We start from the raw sequence: 15,498 nt of genomic DNA on the forward strand, positions 1-15,498 counted from the left end.
CCCCTCTGTTATTCATCTCCCCTCTCCTGTTTCTATCTTCCTGCACTGACCTTTCCTCATTCTGGTAGTCATTCTCTCCTGGACCCTTTTGGTTCCTATTTTCATCATTTCACGTTGCTCTGTTTTCTCTCCAATTTTCATTTTGATTTCTATCCCTATTTCTGTTCTCATTTCAGCTTTCATTTAGATTTCTACCTCTGAATTTTGATGATTGTTAACCTAACTCGTATTGTTCCCTACGATTATTTCCTATATCATTACCTCCGAGCCTGGTTTATGGCAAGTTGCCTGATCCACCCTTTCAATGAATCCCAAAAGTTTTCAATAATCAGTGAGGGCAATGTATAAGTTCCCACTGTAAGTTCTCCGGTAGAGTAGAGATTTCAGTTAACGCTCCCAATGGTCTGCCTAAATGTAAAAGGTGTACAACTTTGGTTCTGCCGTTTACCAACAGGTGTAGACAGTGGTACGTAGTGGTCAAAAGAAACAGATCGCAGACAACAGGCAATTATCTTGGACCTCAGTCAACATAACCACATTCAAACATTAGTCGATTTGTGCCTGCATCATAAAGTTGTTCTTAATTGAAAATGACAGTTTACAAGCCTAATTCTCATCATTTGCAGGAGGTGCTACTGTTTTGTTTCAATATGAAGAACACAGCAGCTGAGTCTCATCAAATGCTCTCAAGTACGCATGGTAAGGATGCTATTAGTGAAAGAACGTGTCAGCTTCAAGAACGGTGATTTTAACATGTTAGACTGGCATAGTGGTGGAAGAGAGAATGTTTTTGAAAATGCAGAATTGGAGACATTGCTGAGTGAAGACTCGCGTCGAACTCAAGAAGAATTGGCACGATTAATGGGAGTGACACAGCAAGCCATTTCAAAGTGTCTCAAGGCTATGGACATGACTCAGAAAGAAGGAATTTGGATCCTATGTGAGCTGAAACCAAGAGACGTTGAACGGTGTTTGTGAACAGTTGCTTCAAAGGCAAATACGGAAGGGATTTCTGCATCACATTGTGACGGGGGCCGAAAAATGGGTTCATTACGATAACCATAAACGCAAAAAATCGTGGGGACATACTGGACATGCTTCCACGTTGACAGCCAAACTGAATATTCATGGCTCCAAGATCATTCTCTGCACTTGGTGGGATCAGCCCGGTGTCATGTACTATGAGGTGTTAAAACCAAGTGAAACAATCACAGGTGCTCGTTATCAAATGCAATTAATGTGTTTGAGCAGAGCATTAAAAGACAAATGGCCGAAATACAGCGAGAGGCACCATCAAGTGATTTTGCGGCACAACAATTCTTGACTCCACGTTGCAAAAGAGGTCAAAACGCTCTTGGAAACGTTAAAAGTCCTACCCCACCTGTCATATTCTCCAGACATTGCTCCTTCTGACTGTCACGTGATTAGATCAATGGTGCATGACCTGGCTGACCAACACATCCAATCTCATGGAAAGAAAACAAGAACAGGCAAACTGGGAGTGATCTGTGAGGGAGGGAAGGATTTTGAGTTGCTAAAACTGTGTTATGCTGTTACTAGGGGTCGCATGGCTGGTGGAGGTACACGTGCAGCTGTCATAATGAACGCAGCCAATACTAAAGGGTGTGCCATGGCCATTACAGAGTGAGAGAGAAAGAAATAGACAATAGAGGGGAGCTAAATGAAGGAGACAGTAATGAAGGATGAACAACGTGAAGTTTGGATGGAAGCCAGCCCCTAAGCAGTATAATAACGTACAGAAAGTTCTGGTTGAAAATCACAAATTAATTAAGAATAAAGGAGATGACCCATTGAAAGGCAGAAGGACTGTGTCATCAATAGCCACACAAACAAAAGGTACGAAGCTTGGCTAGCTTTTTGAGAATGCACTTCCTTTTGTCATCAATAGCCACACAAACAAAAGGTACGAAGCTTGGCTAGCTTTCAGAATGCAATGCACGCGCTCTCTCTCACACACACACACACACACACACACACACACACACACACACACACACACACACACACACACACACACACACACATCCTAACCCACAATTACTTCCCCTTTGAAGGAAAGGTATACAAACAAATTTGTGGCACAGCCAAGGGCACCTGCGAGGATACATTCCTAGCTTCTTAAAACAGCAAACCCCTAGCCTGGTTCAAGTTTATTGATGACGTCTTTATAATCTGTATCCAAAGCCAGGACACCTTAACCTCATTCCTCCACAACTTCACCACCTCCTCTCCCATCCACTTCGCCTTGTCCTCCTCCATCCATCGTGCTACCTTCCTAGATGTCAATCTCTTCCTCTCAGATGGCTCTATCCACATCTTGGTCCACATCAAACCCGCCAATCACCAACAGGACATGCACTGTGACAGCTGCCACCCCTTCCACACCAAAAAATTTCTCCCATACAGCCTGGCCACCTGTGGTAAATGCATCTGCAGTAATGGTGATGAGACCTCCTTGCCCAGTATGCTGAAGGCCTCACAAAGGCCTTTGCAGAGAGGCAACACCCTCCAGGCCTAATTCACATACGTATTTCCCATGCCATATCCTCACATACACCTGATCCTCACATCCATCCCAAGAACCAACCACAAAGGAGCACCTCCTCCCCCCCCCCCCTCTTGTCGCCCAATACTACCCCAGACTAGAAAGACTGAACGGCATCCTTCATCAGGGCTTTGATTATCTAAAAATTAGGGACATCCTATCCGAGACACTTCCAACCCCTCCCAAAGTGGTGTTCTGCTGCCCACCCAACCAACCTCCACAACATTCTAGTCCATCCCTATACCACTCCCACCCCCGATCCCCTGCCACAGGGATCATACCCCTGTGGAATATCCAGATGCAAGCCCTGACCAATCCATCCACCCAGCACCAATTACTCCAGTCCCCACACAGGCTTCCCTAGCTAGCCCACAGATAGCACCCCATTCTCCCCTGAGACCCTAGACACTTCTCCCAACCCACTACCTGCTCACACCTCTCTCCATCCCGCATCCCATCCCACCAAAGGCCACCCCCATCTCACCCCAGTACATTCACTATGGGCCAATAAAGAGCTGGCAGTCAACTGAGCACAATGTACAGAGACAGGTGTGTGCATGTGAGTGAATGCTTGTGTGTGTCTTTCTGTGCATGTTCTTCCTACAGGTAGAAAAAGGAAGTGCATTTTGTATGCTAGCCAAGCTCCGAACCTTTTGTTTGTGTATGTATCGACGGCGCAGCACTTCTGCCTTTTGGTGAGTCATCTCCTTTATTCTTAAATAATTCATAAATTACAACCAGAACTTTCTGAGCCTCAGACAATGAATCACTTATACAGGGTGATTCATGAAGAACAGCAATTATTTTAGGAGGTGGTAGTATAGACGAATTGCAATAAAAAAAAAAAAATGCCATGTAACATGTGTCCAATTTTTACTGAGTATGTAACCCAAACAAACTCAAAACAAAGGCAAATGATGTACACAGTTGATTTTCAAAAATTCCACTGCCAACTTCAACGCACTTTTGGCTTCTCTTGATAACGCCATGCGTAGCACTTCTGAGGACATTTTTGTGTTCCTTTGTGAGGGTTGTGCTACTCATTATCTGGATGATCAAATCGGCTCTTTGTAAACTTTGCCATCCCCACAGGCAAAAATCCAAAAAGGTAAGGTCCAGGGATCTCAGTGGCCAAGCAACATGCCCATATCTAGCGACCCATTTTCCTGGGAATATTAGGTTTAGATGATATACAGGAGCCCTGTCATGCTGGATGAACATACATATTCTTCTAGCCAAAGGAATCTCTTCCAATAATGCTGGAAGCTCATTTTCAAGAAAGTGTAGATAACAAGCTCTGTAAGACAATGTGGCAACCCAACAGGCCCAATCAACAACATTGTCTATCAAACAACACCACACATTTACAGAGACATGTTCTTGAAATTATGTCTCCACAATGGCACATTGATTTTCTTCAGACCACTGATGTGAATTACGAGTGTTACTGATGCCGTCACAAGTGAAAGTGCCTTCATCAGTGAAGAGTAGAAATGGGACTACCTGCCAATTTTCAAGTATTTGATGACAAAATCCCAGTCATCTATCTTCATCTCCTGCTCGAAAATATTGAATGAGCTGTAAATTGTATGGATGGAACTTGTGCATACGTAATGTCCACCATACTCTTGTATGTGGAACACAGATATGTGCAGAAATTCTATGTGCGCTTGTTGAAGGACTACATTGTACCAACTGAATAATGTCTTCTACTTCATCCACAGTCTGTTCGTTTATAAGTTCAGATGCAATATGACTTCTGGGCAGTGTCCCAGTGTCAAGCAATGTATTGAACACCCAAGTAAACACTGTTTAATCTGGTAGTCTGTAGTTAAAAAATCATATACCGTATTCTCGACAAGCAGCAGCAGCATTTCCATTACAAAACCCATACGCGAATACCATATCACCATACTCAGCATGTGTAAATACGTGTGGCATGTTTATATGCTACAGTACAGTTGACTTGGCCAACAAATTACAATGAAATCTTCAATGTAAATTAAGAGCACAACTTCACAACATGAATACCCTGACATTCGATAAATATGCCCATAGCAACAATACCAACCAGTGTAATAACACACGATATGAAAATGCGTTGAACTCAGCTGTATGTCTGTACTCAATAAAAATTGGCACATACTATATGGCATTTTTTACTGCAAGTTGTCTACACTACCATCTCCTAAGATACCGGTATTTAACATTCTTCCTGAAATATCCTATAACATTTGCTCTATTTCAGATTGATGATTTTGTTGAAGACAGCATCAGAAATTTAACTTACTTTGCATACTTTTCCTCATTAATGCCACATGAAAAACTTTTCTGGATATAGTCCACACACATAGGCAAATACTATTAATTGCACATAAATGTCCTACAAAGATAATGTGTGGTGTAAACTTACGAAGAAGTTCAACATTATGGCAACTTGTCACAAATACAGGCCAAATAATGTATAAATAAATAACAAAACAAAATGCCAAGTAGTAAAAATGACTAGAACGATACTTGTTTAATTTTCCTTTGAATTTGCAAGAATACCCACTTTGTCATGTAATGTCTGTCAGTAGCCTGTTAAAAAGATCTCTTTCCAGTAGCTTACAGTTCCTCACTCTAACCCTAGTCAAACATTTATATTCTACACAGAACTTGTTTTGAGTATTGTATGGTGATTGCGTAAATTATTGCTCATCTTAAAACAGTATTTAGAAGTAGACACAAATAGCATTAAAAAGGCAAGTGCACTGTTAACTCAGAAAGAATTGTGAGGTCTTTGAAGATATCTATAATAGGCCTACTGATATGTAAGATAGGCCATTATCTACTTCAAACATTATTACTACTGCTCGTTTATACAATGACAAACATACAGTGATTATAGGCTTGCTTCCTACTGATAGAGCCTTTCAGTGAGACAACCTTATTCTAACAAGGCTCAATTATAAATTGCAAAGTGGAGGAAGAAAACTGGATGCAATTGAAGTACCTCTTACCTAATATGAAAAAAATCCAGTAATGTCATATAATGTTTACATCTAGTGTATATATTTAGCAAACACATACTGACATTCGTAAGTAGTTAGAATGACCGCAGTAAAAACGCATCAACATTGTAATCATACTAAAGTTTCACTAATTTATTCTCCACGACTCGCAAAGCTAGTACAATCTATTCGCATTAAATTAATTAGTACGGATCGGATTAGATCAAATGTACTAATTGCTTGTTACCTGCAAAAACAGTGTACAACTTCTTAATGAATACCATATGGTTTCAGTTACGGGTTCATGCAATTTTGCTTTCATTCTGAAGTGCAGCGCCTATTCATCAAAAGTCGTTAAATGTACGTGCAAAAGTATGACTGTTCGGGTAATTTCTGCACTTTCTTTCCATTTCCTTTTATCCCCTAAATAAGTTTTGTCCTTTTTTTCTAACACAAGCTTCTTTCGTCAAGGGACTGTGAAATACTAGTCCGAAGTCGTTTGTAAATACCGCTAGTGACTCGACGCGTCAGTACACTCAACTGTCAATGTATCCGTAGTATGGCTGCCGATAGTCTTATTGGCAAAACATTTATTAACCTAGAACTATTTCTACACAAGGTAAATCATTATCACTAAAAACTTAATTAAATACAATATTTTAATTATATGATTACCACGGCAACATTATGTGCCTTTTCAGGTTGCACAGCTTGGTGTATTTGAAGCGCTCATTTTTAATTACAAACTGAAAGTCGGCGTTTTGGAACCTGCTAGTAATCTTTTTAAGCCTATTGTCAACGAGCTTATAAACGAATTGCAGGTGAGAAAGGTTCATTACACGAGAAAGCACACGATTATTTCTGTATCTGAGTTCTAATTTGTATTTGCAGTTGGTGATTCAGGAGCAGGCCCTTGGACCATACAGTCAACCTGCAGTAACATCGCCTCAAAATTTAAATGGTGTTAGGATTGAAACGTGTAGCAGCAATGAAGAAGGGAAGACTGATACCACTAGAACCAACGAGTCCGTCGTCTTATCATTTTGTGAAATTGATTACTCAACAAAAGACATTCAGAACCTAACATCTCTTCATAATGTGAACGAAGCAGATTCAACAAACCATGAAACACCCTCTAACTTTCAGGACGGGGATGGGACTGGGAATGAGGGTGTAGTGGCAGAGAATATCGACAGCCCAAAAGAGAATGTCAAAGCCTGTAAAACATTACGCCGAAAGCAAAAAGATGAGCCCTGCTGCAAAACAGAAAATGACGTTATAGGGAAAAGCTCTCATATGCAAGACACCGGCAACAATGATTCTAGAAGCAGATTTTTCATGTGTCCAGTATGCAACAGGTATAGTAGCCCGAACCCGAACCTTCATATAAAAATTCAAGATGCAAATGTCCCCTTAGAAAAATATATTTGAAGAATTACCATGCCCATTGCTGAAATAAGAGGAAAGATATTTTTGAAGACGGCTTCAAAGTTTATGTTTGTAACGATTCGCTATAAGCAATGTATGTCTGTGGGAAAATAATCAGCTAACACAGCTTATTTGAATAATTTATGCTTCTGGTACTGGTGTGCCCACATAATGAATTTCATCCTACAATTTTGCTTGTGTCATATCCTCTTTAGTGTTGTGACCATATATTCAGTGTTTATTTTCAAATGATATCTTAGTTAGCTGGTTATGGTAGTTAGTTCTTTATTCATCTATAGATAATTTTACAATTATAGTATACTTATTAATTGCAAATTGTGTGTGATCAAGAAAACACGCACATTATGGACCAACCAGCAGCCTGTGTAATTGTTAAAAATATTGACTTCATGCTCTGGAGGATCGAGTCTGCTCCATCTGAACATCCTAAATTTGGTATTTCTATATCATTTCAGGCAAATGCCAGGATGGTTCCTTTGACAAATTCACAGCTGACTACCTATCCTATCCTCTTTGTGTATATATTTTGGAACTATTTATTTTCATTGCATTTTGACACAAATCCTGTGTCATTGTAAAATAATTCCAGGATGAACTAATAGATAAAAGACAACAATAAATTATAATTAAATGTTAAAAAACATGCAGGCATGATGTTAGTTACAGATTTCAAAACTAATTGTACTTTTTTTTTATCTCTAAGTCATGCACACATTACACTCATTGGAAACATTATAGGCCTACATATTAAGCGTGCAAACAAAGTTGACACTCGGTGTGCTGGCTGATGGGAGCGGTTGTAAATGGGAAATGCCTTTGCAGTCGCTCCAATCAGCCTCCGTGCCGAGTATCAACTTTGTTTGCACATACAATACGTCCATTTGGCTGAAAGGCTGATGAGTATACACCAGCCTCTCCCTTACATTCTCATTTCATTCCTATTTATCTGTTTGGAAAATTGAGTAAGCATCTCTCTTTAATGACAGCAGTGTTGAGCTCCGAAAGACAAGAGGCAGCTACCATTTTTCATCACAGATCTTTGTTTACAATTTTCCAGTAATATGCATTACATTCTGAAAGTATATTATAGAATAACCGACATATTTTCATTTTACCAACCCCTGTTACTTTTGAATATTATTTTATAGTTTATATTATTTTCGAGATAAAACATGTTAGTGCTAGTTACCCCTTTCACTGTTGTGGGTAATTTGTTGTAGGGTGGTGAGGTTGCAGTTTGATGTGCTGGTAGTCTATATAGTTTTAAGTTTTTTGTGTAATTTTCCTCAGTATGTGTTAAAATCAGGTTCTTTTTTGATGATCCTGAATAGTGCTGATAGTCTAATACTAACATACATATTTTTTCCTTTATATGTGTAATGGATTGGCAGATGTACTCAGACAAGGCAGTTAAAATCCCAGCTCTTTAAACAGAGTTTTACAGTAACCTCAGTTATTGTTTTCTGTCATTCTTATTGCCGGCTTGTATAGGTAGAATATTGCCATTGTATTTTGTGCATGTTATTCCCCAAAAAGAAGCCGTAGCTAAAGAATGAGCCTGGGCATCTCTTATTAGCCACTGATGACAAAGCTCTAAAGGCATAACATGCTCATGACAGTCTTTTGTTAGTACCTTTGTGTGCTCAATCCAGTTCAGCTGACAGTGAATGGTTATGGCTAAAATTTTTGTGTTTGTTACAGTCAATGGAATTAACATCTACACGTGGCATTATTAATTCCCCATCTTCAAACTGGAATTCGTGCACTTTTATTTTATTTATGTTCAACATTAGTTAATGGCTGACTAGAAGTAAACATCCCTCAAAGTGTCTACATCTACATGACTACACAGTAATTCTTACTTAAGTGCCGAGTAGAGGGTTTATTGAATCACCTTCAGACTAGTTCTCTGCTCCACTCTTGAAGAGCATGGAAAAAATGAACACTTAAATCTTTATGTGCCAGCTTCGATTTGTCTCACTTTTATTGCGATGATCATTTCTCCCTATGTAGGTGGCCACCAGTAAAATATTTTCACATTCAGAAGAGGAAGATGGTGATTGAAATTTCATGAAAAGATCTTGCTGCAGTAAAAAATGCTTTTCTTTCTAATGATTGCCACCCGTAACTCTTGTATCACATCTGTGACACTCTGCCCCCTCTTTCGCGGTAATATATAAAAGGTGGGGTCAGGGGAAATGCCAGATTCCACCCATCTGTGTGACCCATGACATAAGTGTGTTGTGTTGTATGACGTTATTGTGGTGCAGTGTTTTGAGTCAGGTCATGTTTGTAGATGACTTGTTGTAATTGTTGGTGCACTCTTGTAGTGGATGTTCATGTGTGAAGTTTTTGTGTTACATGTGGTATGTGATCATTTGACTTTGTGTAATCATTCTGTGAAGTTGTTGTTGGAAGAATGTGTTTGTTTCTGGTATTTATGCATTCTTGTTTGTCTTAGTTATAATTGTCATGTTTTTACTGAAATGCAATACAATTTTTGATTTTGCTAGCTATGGATATAATTGAAAAATTTATTAGTTATTCGCTCTGGCTTGCTCTGGGTGGTGATATGACAACAACTATAAGGTTTTTTCAGGAGTTTTACGTGATTGCTGACTGCGTAAAAAGTTGTGTGCTATGAGGAAGTTTACTAGAGTCCCAACTTCTCAAACCAGGGTCCTGTATGTGTGGCGGTGTCACCATGACAATATTTGCAAAACTGTTTGATGAGGACCTGGTTTGAGCGATTTTCTCTTACATATTATTTTTGTTATTGTTCATCTTTACATTTTTGTGCCAATAAGGCAAGAGTGAATGCACAAAGTGTGTTGGATTGATTTTATTTTTTGTAGGGAAGCTTATAATGAGTATGTGAAGTATAAGGGGAACTTGGGATGGTAGTGGAGATTGAAGAGTCTTGTGTGTGTGTGTGTGTGTGTGTGTGTGTGTGTGTGTGTGTGTGTGTGTGTGTGTGTGTGTGTGCTGGGGGGGGGGGGGTGGAGGAAGATAGCTAACTTGCTTGTAATTTTTTTGTTTTATTTGGTTTTTAAAGTGTTGTTTATGACTTGTTTGTTTTGCTGTATAGTTTTTTTGCTTGTATTTTAGTTGGGCAGAGGAATTTAGGGATTTTGGATTTTCAAATTGTGTATGAGGAGGAGGGGTGTGATATCATTGGCTTCATTTGAGCAATGTACGTTGTGTGAAATTTACAATACCAGGACTTTCAATTTCTGTTTGGGATCTAGGTATTGATGGCTTCGTTTGAGATTTATAGGTGAAGAGAAATTTGCGATACTGTGTTTTGGATTTGCCTATGTTGGTTTTTTGATATCAAGAGCTTTGTTTGAGCTATATAGGTTAAGGGAAATGTACAAGTCCTGTGGTTTACGTACTTTTAGCATTGTGCCATATGCTGATAATTTTTTGTTTGAGTTTGTGGATAATATTTGTTTTCGGATGGTGATGTTTTCATATCATGTATTTATTTGTCACTGCCCTAATCCCCTGCTTCACATGGTTGGTTCTTTAGTTTCATTTTATTACTGGAGTGAACCCTTCTTTGAACTTTTTCAGTGTTCTCCAGCAGCCTTATCTGTTAAGGATCCCATACCATGCAGTGTTATTCCTGAAGAGGAGGGACAAGCATAGTGTAGGCAGTCTCTTTAGTAGACCTGTTGCATCATCTAAGTGTTCTGCCTACAAAACAATCTTTGGCTCACCTTCCCTACAACATGATCTTTGTGAACGTTCCAGTTTAAGTTGTTCATAGTTGCAATCCCTGGGTATTTAGATGAACTTTCAGCCTTTAAATTTGTGTGATATATCATATAAGTCAAATATAATCAAATTCTTTTTGTACTCATCTGTATGATTTTAAACTTTTCACTATTTGGAGCCAACTGCTGCTTTTTGCACCGTACAAATATGTTGTCTAAATCATATTGCAAATGCTTCACAAGTGTACTGGTGGTCCATAGTGTCCAGCAGGCACATTATTTCAGCAGGCAGCCATGTCACCGTTGCCAGGTTTGTTGAGGATCTGAACTCCTGATGGTAGGCAGCTGACTTATATCCCCTCCTACGGCAATCCATTGCCTCAGTGGTTCACATCTGACGGCGCACATTGGCAGTTGCTGCATAGACATGTGTGTAAGCCTCTATGGTAGTGAACTATATCGTGTTTGCTGAGTGTCTTTTTCATTAGAATCAGTACTGGTTTCCAAGCCTTGCTGAGATTATAGGCACAGTCCCAATTGATAAGATTATCTCCAGTACTAATTTTGATGGCTTCTGTCATGACAGTGTACCAGTATTTGTATGTCTGCTTTAAAATCCTGATACGTATGTGTTCCATCGCATGATTCTCTGGCAAACAGTGCTCAGTGACCGCTGATTTGATGGGGAGGGGGGGTAAATTAGTAGTGTGCTGCTGCTGTTCTTGGTATTGATCATCAATGGTGTGCACTGCTTGTCCAGTATATGTCTTGCAACATTGGCATGGAATCTGATACAGCCTGGCCTTCCATAAACCAAGGTCATATTTGACACTGCCCAGTAATGATTTTTTTTATTGGACTGGCAGGAGACAGTTCTTACATGGAGCTTATTCAGTATGCACTCATCTGTGATTTCATCTGTCCCCACAGGTTGTACTGTAGTGGTGGGGCAAAGAACGCTCTTAATGTGCCACCCTGAGTATCCTTTTTATTGAAACACAGTTCTGAGACGTTCCATTAACTGTGGCAGACACTTTGCATCTGGGATGGTGTGGCGCCTTGTGTACTAATGTTTTTAGTACTCAGCTTAGTGTGCATTTTCTTGTAATAGACACTATGGCCCAGGGTGCAATCAGCTGTTCTCTTGACCACCATATTTCCAGGATTGGTAGTCCCCCTCTACTTTGATCTCCATAGTGAATTTGATGTTGGGATGTATGGAGTTCATATATACCAAGAAATCAAGAAGTTTGTCCCTTCCATGAGGCCAGATGATGAACAAGTCACCCACATAAAGGAAAAGGCAGATCAGTTTCCATTTGGATGCCATCAGAGCCTCTTCCTTAAAGTCATCCATTTGCAAATTCACAACCACTGCTGAGAGTGGGTTGCCCATTGTGGCTCCTACCTTTTGCTCTTAGTATCTCCATTAAATAGAAAATATGCGGAGGTGAGGACACGCATGAAAAGGCTGGTGGTCTTATCTCAAATTTCCTACCAGTGAGTTCTAGTGACTCACGTACAGACATCCTAGTGAAACAACATCAAAATTCACCATGATATCTGAGTTCTTCGACCTGAAATTGTTGAGATATTTCACAAAATCCATATAATTTTGGGTTTGATGTGGGCATTCACCCACTTAGTATGTCTATCAGGTATTTTGTCAACAATGGAACATAACTGCATACCATCTTTGAGGACTTTGGGAGGCCACAAAATCTTGGTGGTACTGGTCTTTGTGGTGCCAATTTCCTGAGGACCCCTCTGGTAACTCAGATTCCTTCAGAAGTGCCTTGATCTTGTTCTCTACTTTCTTGGTGGAGTCAGCGTTGATCTTGTGGGAGAGAACAACAGTAGCATTAACTTTGTCAGCAGGTAAGATAGCAGTCTCAGAGCACCTGACATGGCGATAGGTCTGATCACTGAAATATTGTGCTTGTTGGACCCCGTGGTCCGGCAGTACACTCATAGACTGTTTGAGTAACAAATATGCTGGGAGAAACTGAAGAATCACATTTCGCAGTTGGTTTTGATCTCCTGATGCCTTGGTGTTAAATGACATCTGGGCTGCTCATATTGTCTCCTAAATCACATGGATTTCTTAGAAATTTCCTTTGGAAATGACAGATACAACTTCTGTCATACTCAATGACTTTCCATCAGTTACTAAGTACTGTGACCTTTCTGACAAGAAATCACAATTCCAGTTGCACAGTTGAAATGATACTCCATAGGCAGGTAATTTGATTAGAAGTTGCTTGTGAGGAGCAGCATCAATACCCTTCTGGAAATCTAGAAATATGGAATCAGTTTAAGATCGCCTGTCAACAGGATTCATTACTTTGTGTCTGTTTCACAAGAATGATATTTTCTGAATCATTTCTTGCTACGTGTCAATAGATCATTTTCTTCTAGATAGTACATAGAGCAAATTGATGTCAGTGATATGGATCTGTAATTCAGCAGGTTACTCCTACTTCCTTTCTTGAGTGTTTGCGTGACCTGTGCAACTTTCCAGGTGTAGAGCTTTCATCGAATGAGCAGTTTTTTATGATTGCTTTGTGTGGATCTCCTATATCAGCATTCTCTGAAAGGAACCTAATTGGTAAACAATCTGGCCCAGAAGACTTGCCTTTGTTAGGTGATTTAAGTTACTTCACTAGGCAAGGATATCTACTTATAATGGAAACACCAGGCTGGAGTGTAAAAATATTATAAAAAGGAAAGTTGCTACTCACCATGAAGTGGAGATGCAATGTCACAGATAGGCACAACAAAAAGACTGTCACAAATAAAGCTTTCTGCCAGTAAGGCCTTTGTCAAAAATAGATTTACACACACACACACACACACACACATCTGCAGTCTCAGGCAACTGTACCCACACTATAAGCAGCAAGTGTGGCTAAGATACAAGTGAACCACCCTGTTGCTGAACACACTGCCAAACATGACATCATGACATCTTTCATTTCAGTGACTGCTTCATAGCCTGTGCCATATGGATCCTTCCCACCAACATCAGCTTTTCTGAATTGCTTAGGTGGGAACTTTCCCCGCAATACGTCCTACATTCCCATAACCCTCCTGGCCCCAGCCTTCATTAATCATTGTCCTCACCCATACAGCCCCTTTCCTGTTCCCATTCCAGCACTACACAGCCCACTATCCACCCATTGCACCCAGCCTTTTTACTTCTCTCCTTTTCCGCTACCCCCCCCCCCCCCCCCCCCCACCTCTCCCTTGCCCTCTGTCTATCCTGCAGCACTTCACTCTCCGCCACTCCTACCCTACTATCCCTCCCCGCCCCAGCCTCCTCCTTACCCCCACCCAGCCGCCACTCCCATGATGCACTGGTGCTGCTGCCAACAGTGTGGCTACAGTTGCCTGAGACTGCAGTCGTGTGTGTGAGTTGCGTGCGTGCGTGGATGTGTGTGTGTGTGTGTGTGTTTGTGTGTGTCTGCCGTCTATGTTTGACGATGGCCTTACTGGCCAAAAGCATTATTTGTGACAGTCTTTTTGTTGTGCCTATCTGCGACTCAGCATCTCCGCTATATGGCGAGTAGCAACTTTCCTTTTCATAATATCTACTTATAAATTAATCATTCAACTCACATTGCAGTTGTTCTTGATTTGAATTCTGGAATATTTACTTCCCCTTCATTGGTGAAAGTAAACTCTGCTTTAGTGGCACTGTCATTGGTAACATTACCAATGCTATCAAGCAGCAAAGGTATTGATCGTGTCTTGCCACCTGTGTACTTTACATATGACCAGAATCTTTTTGTATTTTCTGCCAGTTTTTTGTGGATACTATTAAAAGCATCTTGAATTGGAGTCCACACTAAATTTTGAACTTATTTAAAGCATCACGAGTTTTAGATAATATGCTTCTTAATTTTGGTATACTTTTTCCATTCATTGTGCAATAGTGTTCTGACCTGTTTTGTGTACCATTGTCAGTTCCATCTCTTGTTAATTTATTTGGTAAAAATCTCTCAGTTGGTATCAATACAATTTCTTTGAATTTAAGCCACATCTGGTCCACACTTACATAGTTAGTTTGTAAGGAGTAGAGACACTCTTCGTAGTTAGTTTGGAAGGAGTGGAGACTGTTTCTTAGAAAGATATCAACCAATTTTTTAATTGCGTTTTGAAATAGGTATGTTTTATGTTTGTTTTTCGTGGATTTTGATGTTGTAGTATTCAATCTGACTACAACCACCTTGTGGTTAGTAAGCCTTGTGTTCATCAAGATGCGACCTGCTTGCAAAGGATTATTTGTTGCTAAGATGTCACATATACTTTTGCAGCCACTTACACTTTAAGTGGACTCCTGAACAAATTGCTCAAAAATATTTTCACAGGAAACATTTAGTATAATTTCTGACAATGTTTTTTGCTTACCACCAACCTCAAACATGTATTTTTGCCAATATATCAAAGATAGGTTGATGTCACTACCAACTAAAGTTGTATGAGTGGGATACCTATTTGAAATGAGACTCAAGCTTTCTTTGAACCTTTCAGCAACTCTATCATCTGGGTGTTTGGGGTCTGTAAAAGGGACTATTTATTAATTTATTCCAGATGTCAAGTTTAACCTCTACCAACACTAACACACAGGAACTGTCAATTACACTACAAGGTAAACTACTTCTAACAGCAACAAACACACAACCAACAACTGTATTTAATTGACTGAACTTAAACTTCGCTTTAGCCAGCTTTCGGAACCTGTAACTATTTGGGCTTCAGTGCTTTTTAT

The 15,498-nt window shown here is 39.9% G+C and overlaps 2 protein-coding genes across 2 annotated transcripts in view; one reads left to right on the forward strand and one right to left on the reverse strand.

Annotated features, from left to right (window-relative positions):
* Positions 1-6,052, reverse strand: part of LOC126474357 (multidrug resistance protein 2-like) — a 202,212-nt gene extending 196,160 nt beyond the window's left edge. The window contains exon 1 of the mRNA XM_050101824.1: positions 5,807-6,052. Within this exon, the coding sequence (XP_049957781.1) occupies positions 5,807-5,881 (75 nt within the window). The 5' untranslated portion in view covers positions 5,882-6,052. The remainder of the gene's footprint in view (positions 1-5,806) is intronic.
* Positions 6,053-6,110: 58 nt separating this feature from the next.
* The window catches only part of LOC126473682 (oocyte zinc finger protein XlCOF6-like), a 79,043-nt gene continuing 69,655 nt past the window's right edge, over positions 6,111-15,498 (forward strand). The window contains exons 1-3 of the mRNA XM_050100918.1: positions 6,111-6,178; positions 6,261-6,380; positions 6,451-6,917. Of these exons, the coding sequence (XP_049956875.1) occupies positions 6,119-6,178; positions 6,261-6,380; positions 6,451-6,917 (647 nt within the window). The 5' untranslated portion in view covers positions 6,111-6,118. The remainder of the gene's footprint in view (positions 6,179-6,260; positions 6,381-6,450; positions 6,918-15,498) is intronic.

This window comes from Schistocerca serialis, chromosome 4 (assembly GCF_023864345.2).
Source record: "Schistocerca serialis cubense isolate TAMUIC-IGC-003099 chromosome 4, iqSchSeri2.2, whole genome shotgun sequence".
Taxonomy (NCBI): domain Eukaryota; kingdom Metazoa; phylum Arthropoda; class Insecta; order Orthoptera; family Acrididae; genus Schistocerca; species Schistocerca serialis.